The sequence below is a fragment of the Heterodontus francisci genome, chromosome 2 (assembly GCF_036365525.1).
Source record: "Heterodontus francisci isolate sHetFra1 chromosome 2, sHetFra1.hap1, whole genome shotgun sequence".
Classification (NCBI taxonomy): domain Eukaryota; kingdom Metazoa; phylum Chordata; class Chondrichthyes; order Heterodontiformes; family Heterodontidae; genus Heterodontus; species Heterodontus francisci.
Window position 1 is genome coordinate 66,249,829 of NC_090372.1, and position 21,900 is coordinate 66,271,728.

General features: G+C 43.6%; 1 protein-coding gene across 2 annotated transcripts in view; it reads left to right on the forward strand.

The window, feature by feature from the left end:
• LOC137384581 (A disintegrin and metalloproteinase with thrombospondin motifs 16) overlaps window positions 1–21,900 on the forward strand; it is a 375,653-nt gene that overhangs the window by 141,508 nt on the left and 212,245 nt on the right. For both annotated transcript variants that reach the window (XM_068058730.1, XM_068058724.1), the window contains 4 exons: window positions 3,386–3,585; window positions 11,723–11,806; window positions 14,782–14,941; window positions 20,946–21,051. In XM_068058730.1, coding sequence (XP_067914831.1) covers window positions 3,386–3,585; window positions 11,723–11,806; window positions 14,782–14,941; window positions 20,946–21,051 — 550 coding nt within the window. The remainder of the gene's footprint in view (window positions 1–3,385; window positions 3,586–11,722; window positions 11,807–14,781; window positions 14,942–20,945; window positions 21,052–21,900) is intronic.

Here is a 21,900-nt window from a genome sequence, read left to right on the forward strand (position 1 = left end):
AGGGGGTCAGGCGACCTCTCCGTCACTGCGAATATACATAGTGACTGCCGGAGACTGAAGCCAAAATCGTGTCAGGACCAGCCTTGAAATAAGCATCAGAAATACTGATGGCCCATTCAATGTTCATGGCTAACTTTTTCAACCAGTTGGAGTAACAATGACCTTTGCAGACATAGTCTCCAGACTCAAACTCAGGATAATAGGTGTGACTAAACATTACTTTATCAAGATGAGCAACATTCAAACACCGTTGTCTAACAATGGCCACACATTCAGAGACATTGTATGAAAACAATGCTGTATCTCAGTGCTGTATCTCTAAACTAGAACACGAGGGCAGAGCAACTTTGATCACCTGACAGAAAGCAAGCCTGATGAGGTTTTTTTTTTAAAAAAGATTTCTTCTGTGCAGGCACAGTGGCACAGTGGTTAACACCACAGCCTCACAGCTCCAGTGACCCAGGTTTGATTCTGGGTACTGCCTGTGCGGAGTTTGCAAGTTCTCCCTGTGACCGCGTGGGTTTCCTCCGGGTGCTCCAGTTTCCTCCCACATGCCAAAGACTTGCGGGTTGACAGGTAAATTGGCCATTGTAAATTGCCCCTAGTGTAGGTAGGTGGTAGGAGAATTGAGGGAAGGTGGGGATGTGAGAGGGAAATGGGATTAATGTAGGGTTAGTATAAATGGGTGATTGATGATCAGTGGGCCAAAGGGCCTGTTTCAGTGCTGTATCTCTCTATGAGAGCAGAGATAGAAAGCCAGGAGGCTGCGAGAGATCTATTCCAGCCAAGAAGACCCTGGCGAATACCATCTTTAAAAACTAGAAGCAGAGATGAAAAGGTGATCTTTGAAAATCTTCCCATGTGAGAGATTGAAATAGGATTTTTGCCATTGGACAGTAACTGAGATTTAACCCAGGAAGTCTGCAGCAAAACATCCATCCACCTGAAACTTTCCAAAGCTCCAGTGAATCAGGAGAAAAGGAAGAACAGGCCTGCAAACAAACAAGTTTTCATAACCACCTCTTTTTAAAAATAACACCAGACCTAAATGCATGCCATCTTTTAATCTCTATCTTTTCTTGTATGTGTGCATGTGTATATGGGTGAAGTTGTGAATTTTTGGGTTTTGTTTAATAAACATTTATGAAAAAGCCTGTCATTTGTCTGTTGATTGACCATTAAAACACTCCAGGATTAAACACAATTCTAATAAAAACACTGTCTGTGGTCATTTGAGAGGTGAAATAAGAGAATCATCCCTATCGTCTCCATTTGTCTGTAACACGATGCACCAAGCATCTTGGTGCGCATCATCATCAGTGTTCTCCTGTAGTCTGCCCCAATGAGGCCCTCATCTGAGTCCCTTGCAGCAGAACTGAAGTGCAACCTTGCCTTCCGGGGAGTCCGCACATGAGCTGACCTATTTCCCCGTCCTGGCTGCAGGCCACTTGTGTCTGGTGGCTCACCGCATTGCGACACTGATTCTATTCTAGTCTGTAAAGTGTATGCATAATGCCAGATCTGAGCTGATGACTCCAAGTTTAAGGTCAAGTGTTGGTGCTTTTTCCTCAGCGCTCTTCCTCCTCTTGCCTTCCACACGAGGCTGCTGTGGCTGAGCAGCTGGCAGTTCTTGACTATCTGAAAGCACAAAAGCATAATAGGATGGTAGGGCTGAGGGAAGTGGGAGTGGGGAGTAAAGCAGAAGGTCCATGGTCACTCTAACAGCAGTTTCCATTTCATGTCATCTTTCAGGATAAAGGTGAGGACTGAGTGGAGACGGTGCATAAGGATACAACTTACTGCCATCCAGGATGGCTTTGGCAGAGCTGGGTGCCACTTGCTCTGTGGTATTGGTGCCCATAATCCTGTGCACCATCTCCTTGAGGATGCTGAGGGGATGCAAGCATGTTGGTCTCCCACCTGTGGTGGCTAATCTTCTCCTACAAGAGAGGGGCAGAATGTCAGTGACTGTGTGTCAAAGTGGTTGGATGATATGCCTGCCATAGCTGAATAGTTGTGTGTTTGTGGAGTAATGAGGTGTTGTATGTGCAGATGGCATGATTGGAAGGTATGTGTGGGTCAGGTGCAGTATAAGGATGTCAGGGATGAGTCCGGAGTGTCAGGGTGTGCTTTATAGAGCAGTGTGAGATGTGACATTCAGATGCATTCACCCACATTGTTCACTCGAGTGAGGAAATTAAACTTTTTCTGGCACTGCTGCAATGTTCTGTGAGCCACACTCTGGGCATTAACCATCTTTGCCATGTGCTCCCATTCCCTGAGGAGGCTGGGTCTGGAGGGCTTCCAGTCCCCCGGCAGAAACATGGCCTCCTTGGCCACCACCTCTCTGACTAGTGTGTCCAGGGTGGCATCACTGAAGCAGGAAGTCCTTTCCTTCACCTGGTGTGCCATCCTTATTCCTCAATGCCAAAACCTGATTATCCAACATCCTGTAGTGCATCGCTGCAAGTTCCCTTTTATAGGGACTGCACCTTTGAAAAGGGAAGGCTGCTTAGACCATATGGCTTCTTCACAATGCAGCTTGGCCCCCTGTGGTGTGCAGAGGGTGCCGGCAGCTCAGCAGAGTTCTGGGCAGCACAGGCGCCGCTCATGGCTATGCTACAATTGGGAAATGAAGTTGGCGTGTGAATTTTATGTGCTGCTCACCTCATTTCCAGTGGGCAAAGGCAATTTGCGAATCACGGCCACCACACACACAAATCGGGATAAGTGAATTTCTAGCCTCCTATCTCTGTACTAGCTGTGATTCGCTAACTCAGCAGGGCGTAGGGTACAAACTTCTACCTTCTTGGTCTTTATAGCTCAGTGTCACACCATGCGGCACTTTTACTGATTGAGCTTGTTGTTTCCTCCATATTTGTCAGTGAAACAAAAATCTCAAACCACTTGTAGAGATATGGAGACCGGGCCTTTAAGCTTTCCTGGGGATTTTAGACATTTATATTGTTTCTTTTGGAAAGTTCCAACAAATCTCCAACCCACTACCCATCCCCCTGCCACTACACTAATCTCTCAGCAGGTTGTTGAGAGAACCTCAAGGGAAATGTGTTAGCAATTCTAAACGAGCAGCAGTTAATACCTGCTGATTTCTTTGGTATGTGAGTATATCATACTTCACACACAACTTGTACAAGATATTCGGTGGTCACCAAAGTCTGAAAATTAGATGCAAGACCTGTCAAATATCATCTTCTCATTTCTGTAGGTCTGCAAAAATTTTATTTTAGCTAGCAAGCTGAATTAGTTCCACTTTTTAATCTAAATGGGAGAGCATTTGCAACAATATATGCTTGCCGCACAGAAATTATTCTTTTAATGTCCTGTACATGATTTATTAACAATACAAAATGTTCTCTTTCTATAGATATGCCTAAACCCCCAGAAGCAGATATATATATTCTACCAGACGAGTATGGATACCTGCCCAGAAACAAGCGATCCTTGTTTAAGACCCAGAAGAATGAAAAACTTAATGTGGAAACCTTAGTCGTGGTAGACAAGAAAATGATTGAAAATCATGGCAATGAAAACATCACTACTTACGTTTTAACTATATTAAATATGGTAAGGCTGGGGAAACAAATATCTGATCAGCTGGTGTTTAGTGGCAAAAATTTGATGAAATATTATTGTTACAAGATCTCTTTGCAAGACAAGAATAGTATTTTAAGGGAGTTGTAATGCAGTTTGTAATTGTTCTAATGTACTTGCAAATTCAGGCTTGGTGCACTGAACACGAATGAAGAGAGACATGAGCAGTTCTGCTCCTTCAGTTCTGAGGAGATGTTTTCACCTTCACTGCTTAGGTGGTGAATTGACAAGAGTGGATCTAAAAACAGAAAATGTTGGAAATACTCAGCAGCTCAGGCAGCATCAGTGGAGAGAGAAACAGAGTTAACGGACTGGATTCTACACGCCCTCCCGAAGCGGGATCGGAGGCGGGGGGGCACGGACTGCAGCGGGGGGTGTGCGACAGGGTGGAGGGCTGAGTTTTTCCATCTCCGTTGCATCTGTTCTGTTGATGAAACCTTCCATACCGACACTGCTGATGTGCCTTCCTTTTCCTCAACCGAGGATTCCCTCCCCACCCTGATTGACAGGGTCCTTGACCACTTCCGTCCCATTTTCCACACTTTTGCTCTTGCCCCTCCTCCTCCTTCCCAGAACCATGATGTGGTTCCTTTTGTCCTCCCCTTCCACCCTCATCAACGGATCATACTCTGCCATTTCCACCACCTCCAGTGTGATGTGACCATCAAACATATCCCCCATCCTCTCCCCGTGCAGCATTTTGAAGGGACCATTCCCTCTGCAACACTCTGGTCCACTCCTCAATCACCCACAATACCCCCTCCTCTTCCCAAGGCATCTTTCCATGTAAGCACAGGTAATGCAACATTTGCCCTTTTACTTCCTGTCTCCTCAGTGCCCAACGCTCCAAATACTCCTTTCAAGTAAACAACGATCTACGTGTACTTTCAATTTAGTATAATGCTCACTATGCGGTCTGCTGTATGTTGGGGAGACCAGAGGCAGATTGGGTGACTGCTTTGTGAACCAACTCTGTTCAGTTTGCGAGCTTGACCCCAAGCTTCCAGTTGCCTATCATTTTAATACTCCACCTTGCTCTCATGTTGACCTCTCTGTCCTCGGCCTGTTGCAGTGCTCCACTGAAGTTCAACATAAGCTTGAGGAACAGCACCTCATCTTTTGATTAGGCACTGTACTGCCTCTACTCTCAGTCTTGAGTTCAACAATATCAGACCGTAATCTCTGCCCCTATTTTGTTTGTTTTTTTATTTGCAGATTTTCGTATTACTCTTGTTTTTTTTCTTGTTTTTGCTTTTGGATGGCAGCTGTTCATCATTCTGCCATTCACACCTCCTCTAGATACATCTTTTGTGTCTTTACTTGTCCCATTACCATTCCCTTTCACTCTGAACCAACTCTTTTGTCATTTAATCTTTCTTGACTTCCACCCTATCACAGACCTTCCCTTTTTGTTCTTTTTCCACCCTCCCCTCTTTCACTTGTTTAAAATGTATTACATTGCTAACTTTCCCCAGTTCTGATGAAAATCATCAACCTGAATAACAGAAATGCTGCCTGACCTGCTGAGTATTTCCGGCATTTTCTGTTTTTATTTCAGACTTCCAGTATCTGCAGTACTTTGTTTTTGTGATGGAGTGGATTGCTTTCCTATCGTGGAACCCACCAGATTTTCTTCCCCTTAAAATCTATGGATAAAAATCATGCGGGTTGTACAATGGATGGCGGGAATTTTACGGAGGCCCTGCCCACCGGCCAAGAAGTCGGGGCAAGCCTGTCTCTGCCAGGCCTGTGGAGCCATGCCAGGATTTTTTACTCCCCAGGCCCTTAATTGGGCGTGGGTGGGACTTGCACCTTTCTGAGGTAGGAAGTCCCATCTAACAGAGCTTCCAGCCAATCAGCGAGTCAGCAACTCTCAATCCCAGCAGTGCCACCGGGAGCGGTGGCCGCTGCTGGAACAACATCCAGCCAAGGGCAGCAAGAGGTAAGTGTTCCCGGTGAGGCCCCAAAAAGTCGGCCGGGCCCCAACGAGGCAAGGGTTGGTTGTGGGGGTGGCGGAGGTGTGTGGAGTGTTGTACAGTGGGGGTGTTTGGGCCATGGGGTGGGGGGGCCCTCGGTGAGGCACAGGGTTCCTGTTCAGGAGCCCCCCCCCCCCAGTCCGCAAGAGGGCCTTCAGGTTTTACCTGGCGGCGTTCTGGGTGCCTTTGATATTTGGCCACTTAAGAGCCTTGATTAGCCTGGAGTGGGCGGGCTGTTTCTTGCTGTCACCGCCCCGAGTAAAATTGCACCTTGGGCGGGACGGCGTCAGGAACAGATACCCTGCTTCCCACTCAGTTTTACGGCCCCCTACCCCCACCCCTCCCCCTCCCACCACCAGCCTGCTCCTGTTATGCCTTTATTCATTACAGTGTAGAAGAATGAGGGGTGATCTTTTTGAAACGTACAAGATTCTGATGGGGCTTGACAGGGTAGATGTTGAGATGATGTTTCCACTAGTGGGGGAATCTCGAACTAGGGGACATAGTTACAGAATAGGGAGACATTTGTTTAAAACTGAGATGTGTAGGACTTTCTTCTCTCAGAGGATAGTGAATGTCTGGAATTCTCTACCCCAGAGTTGTGGAGGCTAGATCACTGAAAGTATTTAAAGAGGAAGTAGATTTTTGACATATCGGTGAGTTGAGGGTTATGAGCAGCTGGCACGAAAGAGGAGTTGAGGTCTGGGGCAGATCAGCGATTACCTTATTGAATGGTGGGGCAGGCTTGAGGGGCCGAATGGCCTACTCCTGCTCCTACTTCTTATGTTCTTATTTTCTTTTGTTCTTATGTGGCAGGCCGTAAAATTCCAGTTGATGTGTAATTTGCCCTCTTGCACTTCCAAGTCAAGGTGTGTGGGAAGAGTTTGTCCAGGTTCGATATTTGTCTCTTTTAGTCCCTGGTACCAGTCTGTATCAAACCTTGAATGTATTGCTCCAAGCTGTGGTGCTCTTTGTCACTTATATGCAGTATCAGCACTTGAGACCTTGGTGTAGGAGGTGGACAGGAGGCACACTATCCTCTTTCTACAGAGGGCCTGGAGGTCATCCAGACAAACACTAAGAAGGCAGTGGGAGCAGATAGTCATTGCTGTTAATGCAAGTAGTCTAGCCCCAAGGACCTGAATGCAGTGCCACAAGAGGTTTAATGACCTCATGCGAGTTGTCAAAGTCAATGAATGCACCTTCAAATGCCATGGCCTTACAAATGGACCACGAGCCTCACATACTGCTCTATTCACCACCACCCACTTCACTCATCTACCAACAATCTCTATGAACCACAGTTCATATTACACATTCATAGCTTCACCTCACTCTCTCACATTTAGCACTGCAGCTCGTCTCACATGTGTACCTCTCAGCTATTCAACTATGACCAGTACATCACCCAATCACATTGCATCACACTCACTGACACACCTCTCTCTACCTTGTAGGAAAAGAGGGCACACAACCACAGGCAACAGTAGCTAACTGGCAGGGACAGACACGGATGCATGTCTTTACCCCGACTGAGGAGACAGCACTGGATATCATTGGAGCAGCCGTGACTGAGGCCATGTCCAGTGGCGGGGCTGAAACTATTGAAGATGACAATATCCTCATACCTTATCCTCCTCCTCACTTCCCCCTCTTCCCACAATATCTTCAGATTTACAAGCTGCAGATGGTGTAAGCATGCACCTCTTGCTTTCACACCCTTCCCTGACCACAACCCTAAGCTTGTGCCTTCCTCCTTTAAGATGCCCAAGAACTGTCAACTCCAGGCAGTGGTGCAAGAAGAGCAAGAGACTGATGGTGATGAAACACTGTCACTCCATATCACACTTGCAGCCACCAGCTCAGATACTGACACTGCATGTACTTTAAAAGGTAGCATAGAAGCGAGATCTGCACCATGTGAATCACTGGGCATGAGCGGCTTGCAACCTAGGCAGGAGGCAAGGGACACACTGGTGCCAGCTCCTTGTAGGGCAAGGTCTGCTGCAGAGGACCCAGATGAAGATTTCATTGGGATGCATACAGAAAAGTCTGATAGGCATGCACAATGAAATACTTGGCGTATTGGCAAGCCTGCCAGAAAGTCTGCTATCACTGCCAAGGAGCTTGGCGGAGTCTGTCACCAACTTGACAGAGGGCTTAGCGCAGAGCTTTGAGTCCATCCTTTCCAGCGTGGAAGTGGTGGCCACCTCCATGAGAACACTTGCAGACCCAACCATAGGGCAGTGACTGATGGCTGATGTCTTAGCTTCTATTGTAGTACAAGCAGAAGCCACCAGCATCTGAGTGCTGCAGTGGAAGCTCAGACTGACATTCTACAATTTCAGCTTGTTGCCATGCAAGTGCAGCTTGTTGCCATGCAGGCTAAGACTGCTGCCATCATGGCTGTGGATACCAGTGCTCAAAGGGGCATGGTGGGTCTCACATCAGTCCAGCAATCTGTCTTCCAACACGTTGCTAGGATTGCTAATGTGCCACCTCATGGGAGTGGCAGTGGAATAGTGAGCAAGGATCTGCTGTCCTCTCTCAGAATGATGGCATTCGTACTCCCATTATTGTGATATTGCTTTAACTGCTTGAGTACTAGTTAACGTACTGTTGAATATGTAAATAGTTTAGTATGTATCATCATAGGAAGTGATGCAAGCTAACATGTGCTATAGTAGTTTGAGCATTGTTAGTCAGCATGTGTATCTTAGAGCTCTTCTGTAATTCTGTTATTTTGTAGTGAAGAACCCTTCATTCAACTTAACATTGAGCCTCAGATTGTTTGGTATGATTGTGTTGAGAACTCAGTAACACAACACCCACTACTGCCACTCTGCCAGCGCCCTTGCTATTGCCTGCCAGCCCACCAGTACAGACTGCTTCCACCTAAGCTGGAGTGTTGCAGTCTGAAGCCAGGCCTCCTAGGCCTAGAGCTGTTCGAGATCGTCCTGCAAAGCCATCTGCAGTCTCCCCCAGTGAAAGTCAGCAGCCTTCCACCAGCCATGCTCCAACTACTGGCATAGCACTTCATAGCAGCACGTGGACAGGCAAAGACACCCACAAGGCAGACATCAAGAGAATGTACAAGGATGATTAGTTGAGTTTGTATGGAATATTGGATAGTTTGTTTGATAAGTTTGGTTTGGAATAGTTGTTTTATGGTGAATTTTAATTCTACATTGTGGCCAAACAGGCACTGTGATGGTCGCTGACAGAAGGAAGGTAAGATGTGGGACTGTTGGTGAATGGGGAATTGGGGTTGTGTTCTATGGTACTGCAGTTGGATGAGTCATTCATGAACACCCTGGTCGGAAAGAAGAAGTGTTTTTTTCCTCCTCCCTTCCTCTTCCTTCTCCTCCTCAACTTGTCACAGTATACCTGGTGGCAAGGGCTGTGGCCTCATGATGGCCAGCTTGTGAAGCATACAGCAGATGATGACGAATTGTCACAATACTCCGGTGAGTGCTGCAGGGCTCCTCCAGAGCAGTCCAGGCAGCAGAAGCATTGCTTGAGCACCCCAGTGATGTTTTGGGTGGCAGAGTGGCTCTCACTATATGTATGCTGCCCATGTGTGGTTGTGTTGCTTACTGGGGTCATGAGCCAGGGGGTCAGCAGGGTAGCCCTCCTCATCCAGCTGACACCCTCTGATTTGATGTGGTGGTTCAAATACTGAGGGAACAGCAGACTGCCACAAAATAAAGGCATCATGATTTCTGCCAGGATACTCGGCATTCACCTGCAGGATGTGCTGAGCATGGTCACATGCCAACTGTGCATTCAGAGAGTGAAACCCTTTGCGGTTGCGGTACATCTCAGCATTTAGATGCAGCGCCTGCAAAGTCACGTGTGTGCAGTCGATGGTACCCTGCACCATGGGGAAGCCCGCTATCATGGTGGAGCTACATACATACTCCGCCTGCATCTCTTTGGTCAAAGAGAATACAATGTACTGCCCTTTCCTGGTATAAAGAGCATCTGTCACCTCCACTATACAGCAATGGGCATCAAACAGGGAAATATTAGAGATGGCACCTGCTCCAGCCTGAAAGGATCCTGACGTGAAGAAATTCATGGCCTTGGTCACTTTCTCAACCACTGGCAGTGGCATCCTTGTTTTGCTGAGTTTACAGGACTGCCTGTAAGAGATGGCAGATTTCCGTGAGCACCTCTTTTGGAAAACTTAGATATTGCACATATTGTTCCTGGCTTAGGTTGAGGTAAGAGAAATGCTTCCTAAAGACTCTGGGTGGATAAGGCCTCTTCTGAGAGCCCTTTTCCCCCTCCTCCTTCATCCTCTGTGAGCAGCTTGTCTTCCTCTGTGTTGCTTCTGCTGAATCTCCCCACCATGCTGCAGGCCAAGGGGGATGGTAGATATAACATCCATGACTCGGAGCAAGTAGTCTGACCAGAAACCTTGAAGTCAGAACCAAGACTTTCACCATGTGCAGCATCTGTCGACCTCACTAACTTGTAACAGCCCTAGAAAACTCTGACAGGGTTAGTAGAAATTAGTCAGCAACTAATGTGAAAGTAGTTGATGGATCTGTTTAAATAGCTGTGGTGGGGGTGGCCGTGGGCCAGGGGGGGATCCTTCCTGCTGCTGCATGCATGCTCAGCTGAGCGTGTTTGAGAGGGCACTAGCTGGGGCTCGAGGTCGAAAATGGCAGCGTTGCCTTCAAAATCAGTGTTACGCACTGACTGACATCACGATCTGCCTACTTCCAATGCATTCTTCTAAAGCCCGCGCTAATGCCATCACCAAAAATGACGTCTGAGGCAAGGTGTGTCAGAAGTGTTCATGGAAAGCATGGATGCCATTTTGGTACCAAAACAGTACCAAACTACAGGAGCTATGGGACTAAATTTTGCAGCCTATGGGTTGAAACCCCCTCTCCAGGATTTTAGTGCACAATCTAGGTTGACACCCATTTGCATTACTGAGGAGGCATTGCATTGTCAGAGGTTCTTTGGAAGAAACGTTTTACCCAATGTCTCATTTGTCTGTATAGTTGGTTGTTATAAGTTTTAGGGCATTATTCAAAGATTTAAAAAGCAGTTCTCTTGATGTCTGGGGCAGTTTGCCTTCCTAACCAATACAACCAAAATTTAGATCAATTGGTCATGTATCTGTCCTTGTCAAGATCTTGCTGTGTGCAAAATAGCTGCTGAATTTGCCCCATGACAACAGTCACTGTGCTTGAGTAATTCATTGTATTTGAAGTGCTTTGAATTTTTTTGAGAAAAAAATGTAATATGTAAATGAAAAAAATTCCTTTTTTGAGAGATAAGGTGATATAAATGCAAACTTCCTTTTTATTTGATGGTCTGCTAGACAGTTATGCAATTACAAACCATTTCTGTAATTGAATAGTTGTCTAGCACGCGATCAAATTTTAGGAGTGGAAGTGTTCACATGTGAGTATGTGAAGGACTCGAGTGTCTGTCTCAGTGGATTACCCTGAGCTTTTGATATTGCAATTAAATAGATCTTGCAAGACCAAATGGGTACCCAATACTTGTGACCTGCAGAAAAACCTACTGAATGCTTCAGCGATTGGATCAAAACATTTCATCACTTAAACATCAGACATTCACAATACAAAACAGCACGATGTCTGCAGTTGTGACATCAACTATGGTAGTAATGGGTTCTTCTGTGACTAAAGATGTGTTGATGTACTGAAAATGCTTTTATGAAGGAGCAAGTAACATCAGCCAGTTCACCTCATGTGTCTGATGTGGTTTGAAAACCTGTGGTTCTGTAACTAAAAACCCGAACATTGTGCATATCTAGGTGCAGTTTTAGTTGGAATGCTTATACTAAATTTCAAGTATTGACACATGATTCCCCACCATAATGCATAGGTGACAATCAACCCTATGTAAGGAGACATCCGGACTTCTGCTCCAAAGTTATTTCATTTTTTTAAAATGTTGATTTAGTCATTTTTAGATTGCTCTTGAGAACTGTGTATTGTAGTGATTTACATTTGCTCATTTTCTAGCAAGATTGAAAACAAATTATTTACTTTTTTTATTTGTGATTGTAGCATTCCATCAATTCAGAATATATTTTCTGACTATATAGACATAAACCTGTAAATAACTTTTTTGGCTTCTTCAAGGTTTCCACCCTATTCAAAGATGGGACGATAGGAGGCAACATAAATATTGTAATAGTTGGGATTGTCCTGCTGGAAGAAGATCAGGTATCAATTTTGCATTATAGAACTTCACCTACATCAGTGATAATGTGTATGTATACAATCCAATTGGACAAGTGAGATGATGTCTAGACAACAGTCTGAGACTTAATCAGTCTGTTCACAACCTTGGTGTCATATTTGGCCCAGAGATAAGCCTCCGACCATATATTTAGGCCATCACTAAGTCCACCTATTTTCACCTCCATGACATCGCCCAACATCTACCCATCTCAGCTCATCTGCTGAAACCCTCATTCTTGTCTTAGTTACCTCTAGACTTGACTAATCCAACACACTCCTGGCTGATCTCCCATATTCTACTTTACATAAACAGACAACAAGTCTGAAGCATTTGCAGCCATCGTCAGCCAGAAATGCCGAGTGGATGATCCATCTCAGCCTCCTCCTCAGGTCCCCGGCATCACAGATGCCAGTCTTCAGCCAATTTGATTCACTCCATGTGATATCAAGAAACAATTGAAGACACTGGATACTGCAAAGGCTATGGGCCCTGACAACATTCTGGCAATAGTACTGAAGACTTGTCACTAGCCAAACTGTTCCAGTACAGCTACAACACTAGCATCTACTTGACAATGTGGAAAATTGCCCAGGTGTGTCCTGTACAGAAAGCAGGCCAAATCCAATCTGGCCAATAACCGCCCCATCAGTCTACTCGATCATCAGTAAAGTGATGGAAGGGGTTGTCGACAGTGCTATCAAGTGATACTTACTCAGCAATAACTTGCTCATCGATGCTCAGTTTATGTTCTGCTAGGACCACTCAGCTTCTGACCTCGTTACAGTCTTGGTCCAAACATGGACAAAAGAGCTGAAATCAAGAAGTGAGGTGTGAGTGACTGCCCTTGACATCAAGGCAGCATTTGACAGAGTATAGCATCAAGGGACCCCAGCCAATGGGAATCAGGGGCAAACTCTCCACTGGTTGGAGTCACACCTAGCACAAAGGAAGACAGTTGTGGTTGTTAGAGGTCAATCATCTCAGTCCCAGGACATCACTACTGGAGTTCCTCAGGGTAGTGTCCTAGGCCCAACCATCTTCAGCTGCTTTATCAATGACCTTCCCTCCATCATAAAGTCAGAAGTGGGGATGTTCGCTGATGATTGCACTACATTCAGCACCATTTGTGACTCCTCAGATACTGAAGCAGTCCGTGTCCAGATGCAGCAAGACCTGGATAATATACAGGCTTGGGCTGTTAAGTGGCAAGTTACATTTGTGCCATACAAGTGCCAGGCAATGACCATCTCCAACAACAGAGAATCCAACCATCCCCCCTTGACATTCAGTGGCATTACCATTGCTGAATCGCCACTATCAACATCCTAGGGGTTACCGTTGACCGGAAACAAAACTGTACTAGCCATGTAAGTGTGTAGTTACAAGAGCAAGTCAGAGGCTGGGAATTCTGTGGCGAATAACTCACCTCCTGACTCACCAATGCCTGTCCATCATCTACAAAGCACAAATCAGGAGTGTGATGGATTACTCTCCACTTGTCTGGATGAGTGCAGCTCCAGCAACACTCAAGAAGCTCAACACCATCCAGGACAAAGCAGCCCACTAGATTGGCACACAATTCACCACTTTCAACATTCATTCCCTCCACCACTGACGTACAGTGGCAGCAGTGTGTACCATCAGCAAGATGCACTGCAGCAACTCGCCAAGGCTCCTTCAGAAGCACCTTCCAAACCCACAACCTCTACCACCTAGAAGGACAAGGGTAGCAGATGCATGGGAACACCACCACCTACAAGTTCTCCTCGAAGTCACAAACCATCCTGACTTGGAACTATATCGCCTTTCCTTCACTGTCGCTGGGTCAAAATCCTGGAACTCCCTTCCTAACAGCTCTGTGGGTGCACCTACACTGCATGGACTGCAGCGGTTCAAGAAGATGGCTCACCACCTCCTTCTCAAGGGCAATCGGGGATGGGAAATAAATGCTGGCATACCCAGTGATGTACATCCCATGAGAGAATAAAAAAAAATCTTGAGGTCATTCAAAAATCTGCTGCCCATGTCTTAACTTGCACCCAGTCCCCTATTGCTCCTATGCTCACTGACCTACATTGGTTACCGGTCAAGCAACATCTTGCTTTTAAAATTCCTTTACTTGTTTTTAAATCCCTCCATGGCCTTGCCCCTCCTATCTCTGTAATCTCCTTGAACCCCACAGCCCTCAGATATTTGCACTCATGTAATTATGGCCTCTTCAGCATCCCTGATTTTAATCGCTCCACCATTGGTGGCTGCTCCTTCAGTTTCCTAGGAACTAAGCTCTGGAATTCCCTCCCTTTACCTTGTCGCCTCTCCACCTCGCTTTTCTCTTTTAGGATACTCCTTAAAACCTAGCACTTTGAGCAAATTTTTGGTCATCTGACTTAATATCTCCATAAATGGCTTGGTGTCGTATTTTGTTTTACAAAGCTCCTGTGAAGTGCCTTGGGACGTTTTATTATGGTTAAAGTTGCAATATTAATATAAGTTGTTGTAGCAGTAAACTTAGGTTTCCATTCAGTTAGATCACAATACAGTGCTTTTCATAAAATGTTTAGAATCTTACACCTGCATTCCTCAACTTTATTTTTTTTTGACATTCAAGGAAGAATGTTAAATATGCACTCGCTATCTTGTAGGCATTGCCTGCTGGCAGCTGATATAGCGTTGTCTTAATTTGCTGTCTTTGCAATTGCCATTTGGAATTTCAGGCAAGGATGGTTTGCATAATCCAGCACTTGTTTTAAAATCACAACATTACCAGCACATTCATCCTTTCATGAAGCACTGAACTACCCAATGAACCATAAAGGACTGTCTAGGCAGCTTGTTGACTCCCATCATTGTTTATTTAATCCTTCACAATGTTTTCATTAAATAGACCAAAATGTGGGAGGCAATTTGTGATCTCCTTTGAACTTATTTTGTTGTTCTTTACCTTTTTATCCTACAGCCGGGTCTGTTAATAAATCACCACGCAGACCGCACTTTGAACAGCTTCTGTCAATGGCAGTCGGGATTAGTGGGCAAGGACGGTAATCGTCATGATCACGCCATTCTGCTGACAGGCCTTGACATTTGTTCTTGGAAGAACGAACCTTGTGATACTTTAGGTGAACTCATTAAATGGTTTTTGAACTTGAAATGAAAAATAATGAAAAATATTTATAATGCAAAATGTGCAAATGTTATCTCCCATATATGATCTGGAGGAAGGTGAATTTATTTTTACTTCTTAATCCCAAAAAATCCAGTGTTGCAAGCTGTCACATTATTTACATTGCAAATCCAATTTTCTTGAACGTTTTGTGTCACTTTGTATTATCTTCAGTGACTTTGACAAAGATGTGAGAAAGGCAGGAAACAAGTGAGAGTCACAGAAAGTGAATAAACCTACAAAATCCTTGATGGGTGATAGAATTTTTGTTTATAATCTTTTTGTTACAATTTTGTTATAATTATGATGTGTTCACATCATTAAAACATAGCTCAAACTTTATTCTTGTCAATCCTGGTGTCTTTGAGTTGCATTATCACCTTGTATTCATAGAATCGTAGAAATTTACAGCACAGAAGAAGGCCATTCAGGCCATCGTGTCCCTGATGGCTGACAAGTAGCCATCCAGCCTAATCCCACTTTCCAACTCTTGGTCTGTAGCCTTGTAGGTTATGGCACTTTAAGTGCATATCCAAGTACTATCCTACTCTATCTAGTATCTTTTTATGAAATAATGTGCTTCATATTATTATATTTCTGTAGCATTCTCACTAGTACTACTGCACATGAGTACCACACATCTTAAAATTGACACTTAATCCCCATTATGGCCTGGAGTCTTCAGGCACTGTACTGTCAGTGTTAAATGCATAGAGCAACTAGCAAAACATTCACAATATTCTGGATGGCCTCTGAAGTCACTGGCTCCGGACTTGCATTTTTTTCTGAAATTATTAAAATTAGTTCCTCCCAGTTAAGCAATACAGTTGTATTACAGAAAATTGGATTGGACATAGAATTGTACCTAACAAGGGCATTGCAATTGCCTTCTGTGAGGCCTTTCCAGAAAAATTATTCAGTTCTGCAACTCTACGCTCCATCAATCCATTCCATCATAAGCTTTAAATGTGAAATCCCAATGTTGCACCAAGTCCCATTCCCCTATCACCCCTGTGCTCACTGACCCACATTGGCACCCGATTAAGCAAAGCCTTGATTTCTAAAATGTTCATCCTTGTTTTCAAGTCCCTGCATGGCCACTCCCTATCTTTGTAATCTCCTCTAGCCCCACAACCCTGAGAGATATCTATGTTAGTCTAATTCAGGCATCTTGCGCATCCTTAATTTTAATTGCTCCACCATTGATTCATGTTCATGTGGCCTTCAACTGCCTGGGCCCTAAGCTCTGGAATTCATCCCCAAACCTCTCACCTCTCTACCTCTCTTTCCTCCTTTAAGACCCTCCTTAAAACCTACCTCTTTGACCAAGTTTTTGGTCATCTGCCCTATATCGCCCTCTGTGACTTGGTGTGAAATTTTTCCATATAATGCTCCTGTGAAGCATCTTGGGATATTTTATTCTGTTAAAAGGTTCTGTAGGAATACAAATAGTTGTTGTTGATTATGCGCTTAAGATCCTACTACTATTGCTATCATTGTTAATGAATCTATTGTTAAATTGTTTTGCAGTACCCATTAGCAATGAATCAAGATTTTGTTTTTTTTCTATTAAATGGCATAATAGCATGCAGCTCAATTAAATGTAAAGGAAGCAGATAGTTCTCAAATCCAACCCTTAATTTCAGATATCAAAATCATAACTGATTAAAATAAAATATGATATTGCACCAATGAAGTGAGGAAAGTAAGACGACTTGAAGATTGAAGCAAATGTAAATACTATACATGCGCTCTTGTCATACCATGGGTTCTATTTTCCTTTGTTTGCTAATAGTAATGAAAGTAGGCACACGTATGAAGAGGAAAAATCTGCTTTATACTCTAAGTTGTTTACTAACATCAAAAAACCCACATGATTGTCAAAACCATCTAAATCTTCATTATGTTGATGTGACCTACTTTTTCTTCACTTTGGGCCTGAAATTCAATTGTGTACAAAGCCTTAATGTAAATGTAGTAATTTTGTATGTTAACATAAATGGAGATCCTAACTCTTGCCCACACTCGTAAAATTGTACCTGGAGTGAACAGGTGTAGTGCATGTTCATGCTTAGACCTGTTATTTTGTTCTACTTGGTAAGAGCTTGTAAGAAGTGATTAAAACTTTTCCCAAAATATTTCAGGCTTGACTTCAAAGCAGAAAAGGCATAGATAATGCTTGCTCTTAAGGAGATAACTATACTTCATGTGATCATCAAAACGCTCTAAATCTCCTCTGTCTCCAAGACTCTTTCCTCACTTTAGGGCTAAAATTCCATTGTTTTTTTCATTAAGTTAATGTCAGTGCAGTGGAATGAATGTGAAGGTGCAAAATGTAACTTGGGAGCAGACAGGTCAGTCTATGACACTGTGGGGAGACTAAGATAAATACATAGGGCTGGATTTTGTTCATCTCCTGACGTCTGGTTCTGTGGCGGATGGTGGCGGAAGATCGGAGTGGCAGCAGCGGCCACAGAACCCGACACCCAGATTGCTACGCTCGATCCTCCTGACAGCAGGGAAACTCCGTGGCGGCCCCTCCGCCGCTCTGTGACAAGACCCTTGTTTAAATATTTAAATTAACTTCCTGCATGCATTTAAATAGAATTCCCCATGATCTTGCCTTCAGTTTCGGATCTTCAGCGTGACGGGCGGCACTCGTGCCTTCACTTTCCCATTTAGGGAAAGCTGATGCCACTGAGGTGAGGAAGTGGGGAGTTCTGCATTTGTAGTGTAGTGGGAGTGGCGGGGAACAGGGTGAACTCTGCATTTTTAGTGTGGGGGGGGGGGGTGGGGTGAAGTCTGCACTTTATGCAGTTGGTGGGGGGAGAGGGGTCAACTCTGCGATTTTAGTGTAGTTGTGGGGGGGGGGGGGGTGCAAACATTTTTAGTGTAGTGGAGGGGGGAACGGGAGCAACTCTGCGTTCTGTACGAAGGGCTGGCAGCCCTTTAAAAATGGCGCCAGCGCTTGCGCAGAAACTGTTGATGCCGTTCACGGCATCGGCAAGGCTGCCCCCGCCACATGATTGGGTGTGCGGCCGCCCTGTACATGGTAATGAGCCGCTGGGCACAAGATGGTGGTGGCATAACGGCGCGCGGCCCAAGTGTTCTGGCTGGCATTTTGTACGCCTGCCGCAAGAAACAAAAACCAGCCCAAAGACCGGCAGGGAACTACAAGTGGCCCTAATGATTAGTGCTCCACTTGCTACAATTCACCATTATGTGGGTACAGAAGACACGTGCTAAGGCCATCAGTTGTGCTTCTGTGTAACTATATAATGTAGATTTTTCCCTGCTCAGTGAATCGATGTTTAACAGGCACAGGAGGAAAGGGGTAGAGACCAGTTACTTCCCCATTTTATTGCCTTGGAATTTCCCAGGACTTTGCTGCAAACATAAATAGGTCTGCTCTGGTAGTAGGTACAGATCCTGTGGTTTATTTTTAATGAGACAGGAGGGGGGAATTCCTGGCCTCCCACCTCATTTTATGTTGTTTCCAACAGAAGCACCTGTCAGAAACTGGAACTAGTGCCTGGCCCAAACACCTGAAAAGAGGATTTACAGGGATCATGGTGAGAGGCTGAAGATGAGAAAGAGTTTTGGCACTTTATTTTTAACCAACCCCCAGGACAATTTGAAGCCTTGGATTCTTCCAAGTGTTGTCCTTCACTCCAGTATCAGAGCCACAAAGTGTAGTTGCAGGAAGCCGTGCTCCAGTTCCTTCCGATTCTTTTATAGGAACTTGGCCCAGTCAAGACCAGGTTTATGTCTGCATGTAATAGAGTGGAAGTAAGGGCAGCTGTTTCTTCACAAGGGCAGCATTCCTGAGGTTCTGAATGGGCACCCATTGAGGAAATTGTACCCTTTATCTACACCTGGGAAATCAGAGAAAAATTGCTCCATCTTTTCATGAATGTATTAAGATTTCATTGTGCCAAAATCTACTGCACCTGATGATAACTATCTGCTATTAATACAGCATGATAAAATTTTACTTCTACATACAATGTAGACTTTCTAAAAAGAATGCATGTGCATAGGCATACTCATAGATTGTAACATTGTCTTTACTGGGGTAAATTTTCATCTTCATGACCTGAATGGTAATCTGGTAGATCAATTGAAATCAACAGAATGAATATATGGCAGATTCTAAAATGAGTGCGCGATCCACTTTGTGAGATTACTGCCTACTGTTTCTCAATTCAGCACAGCTGATGAACAACAAAGAATTGCAATTATTTTGATGCCTTTAATGTAGCGAAATGTCCCAAAGAACTTCACAGATGTGTAAACAGACAAAAAAGAGCATTGAGCCAAGTTAAATTATATTTTGGATGATGGGTGACTAAAAGCTTGGCAAAAGAGGTGGGTTTCAAGAAAGGTTTTTAAGGAAAATAATGAAGTAGAAAGGCCTGGAATTTAGGAAAGGAATTCCCAAGCATTTGGCCTAGATAGCTAAAGGCACAACAGCTAATAGTGGAGCAAAGGGATTTCAGGATGTACAACAGGTCAAAGTTGGAGACCGGCAACATTATCAGAGATTTGTAGGGCTGTTTTTAAAGTTTAGCATTTCCATGTAGAAACCACCTAGAAAGATACTGCCAAAAGCAAGTTCATGAAAGGGACAGGGCAGATGGTTCAATTCTTTTCCTTTTTTTTTTAGGAGAAAAGTGAGATAAGTGAATTGGAAGTTTCTTTGAATGTTGCTCTCTATTTTATAGACATTAAGTGAGTGTAAAGCATCTCATCTCACCAAGTGTTCCTCAGTATACCTTCAAAAACATACTGGAGATGTACATGAGAACATATGTGGAATGCACGCTATCCAGTTCAGATCACAAAGGCGCCTTAGTGTTAGGCCCATTCATTGCCCTGCCCCACCTCCCCCACTGCCCCAGGTTACACATGCATTTGGTTGGATATTGGGAAGTTTGAGCTAATGTAAGACAATGACCATTTACAGGGATGACCAGCACCACTGTACCTGAGAGGAAAGCTAAGGGAAAAACTTGTGAAAGAGTTGCAAGGAAAAGAGAGAAAGAAGCCCTCCCACAAATAATATTTTACAACAGGCTTATTTTTTTAATACAAATGTAAACTAATGTAAGCCCTTCTGAATAAATAGGTTTGTTGTCATTTTACTTGAGCCAATTAGAACAAACAGGATTAGGAGCATGCCTGGGACACAATAGCATAAGTTAGCTTTTGCAGGCCTGAGCTCATTAAGTGGCTTAGCAGCATTATTATTCTTATTAGCTAACAGTTGCGAATTAATTATAATACATTCAGGGTCACAAGAGGCAGAGTGAAGGTTGCTCCTGAATGTACATTTATAAACAAAAAGTAACTTTCATTTACACACAGTATACACTGAGTAATTTCACTTCTATATATGCTTGAGCGCTTGAAAAAAGCTTTGAATAACAATGCTCTTACATCCAAACTGTTAATAGATATATGATCTATTATAATGGTGTAATACTGGGCTTAATAAATTCACGAGAATGATCCTACAGGCAGTAAACTCGTGAAGTAAACCCACAAATTCAGTTACTGAAACAATGTCTTCAATCAGTCATGAATATGAAGATTAAAGCTTGTTTTATGAATTGGAAAGATTCCCTGCTGTTATAGTTGGGATTAGCATTATGATGTACAGCATATTAAACCATTGTGAAACATAGCACATATCTTTAACAATTGCTTTAAAATGATTAGGCATCTTTTTAGAAATTTAGATCATTTAGAAAATGCTAAGAAAGCGAAGTTTGAATAAAATTAGTTTTGAAAGAATGCTAACTGATGATCTTTGCAAAAAGGCAACTAATTTTAACATTGGCTTGGGAGATAAATCCTGCACTCTCTTTTGATACTCAGTTTAGAAGATAAAACAAGAGGGTTAATGCACACTAATATTGATGTACTCATTCCAGGTTGTACTTTGTTTTACTCCCTAGGTTTTGCACCCATTAGTGGGATGTGTAGCAAATATCGCAGTTGTACTATCAATGAAGACACTGGCTTAGGACTGGCATTTACAATAGCTCACGAGTCTGGACACAAGTAAGATCACGTGTACATTATTCAATATATCATATCTTTGCATGTATAGCTACCATAAATCAGCACGGATATGCAAGATATCAGGAAGCATCTGTAGTTTATAAATCACATTTATTTCCAAGAGCAATAATTTCAAATTATCTGGTTAATACTTTGTAAAGGAAAGTGAGACTAAAGTCCAACACTGCTCTTTTAATAGAAATTGCAGGAATATGTAGCCCAGAAATCTGATGATTTGGGATTTTAATAATGGAAAATATCTGGGATTCCCTCATTCTTCAGCAAAAGAGGAACTTCACCCTGGAAGGTTTTTTAACTTTGTTTGATCATTCTGCCTCTTTTTCCCATATACCCTATGCAGGAGATGTTCACAACCATGCAACTTTCTGCAGGTACAAGAGGATACTCTGGTGATGAATTTATGTATGACCTCCATAGGTATTGTTGTGTCAATAGCTGTCTGAATCATAGAACAGAATAGCTAGAAGGAGGCCATTCAACCTAGCTCCTTCTAAAAGCAATCCAGTTAGCCCCACTTCTGATTATTTTTCCCCCATATCACTATAGTATTTTCACCTTCAATTATTTATCCAATTCCCTTTTGAAACTACTATTGAATCTGTTTCTGCTATCCTATCAGACAATGCATTCCAAATCCGAAGCACTCATTGCATTAAAAGTTTTACCTCATAGCACCTCAGGTCCTTTTGCCAACCACCTTGAATCTGTGCCTTTTGGTTACAGACCCTTCAGTCATTGAAAACAGTTTCTCTTTATTTACTCTGTCTAAACCCTTCATGATATTAAACACCTCAATCAAATTTCCTCTTAGCCTTTTCTCCTGTAAGG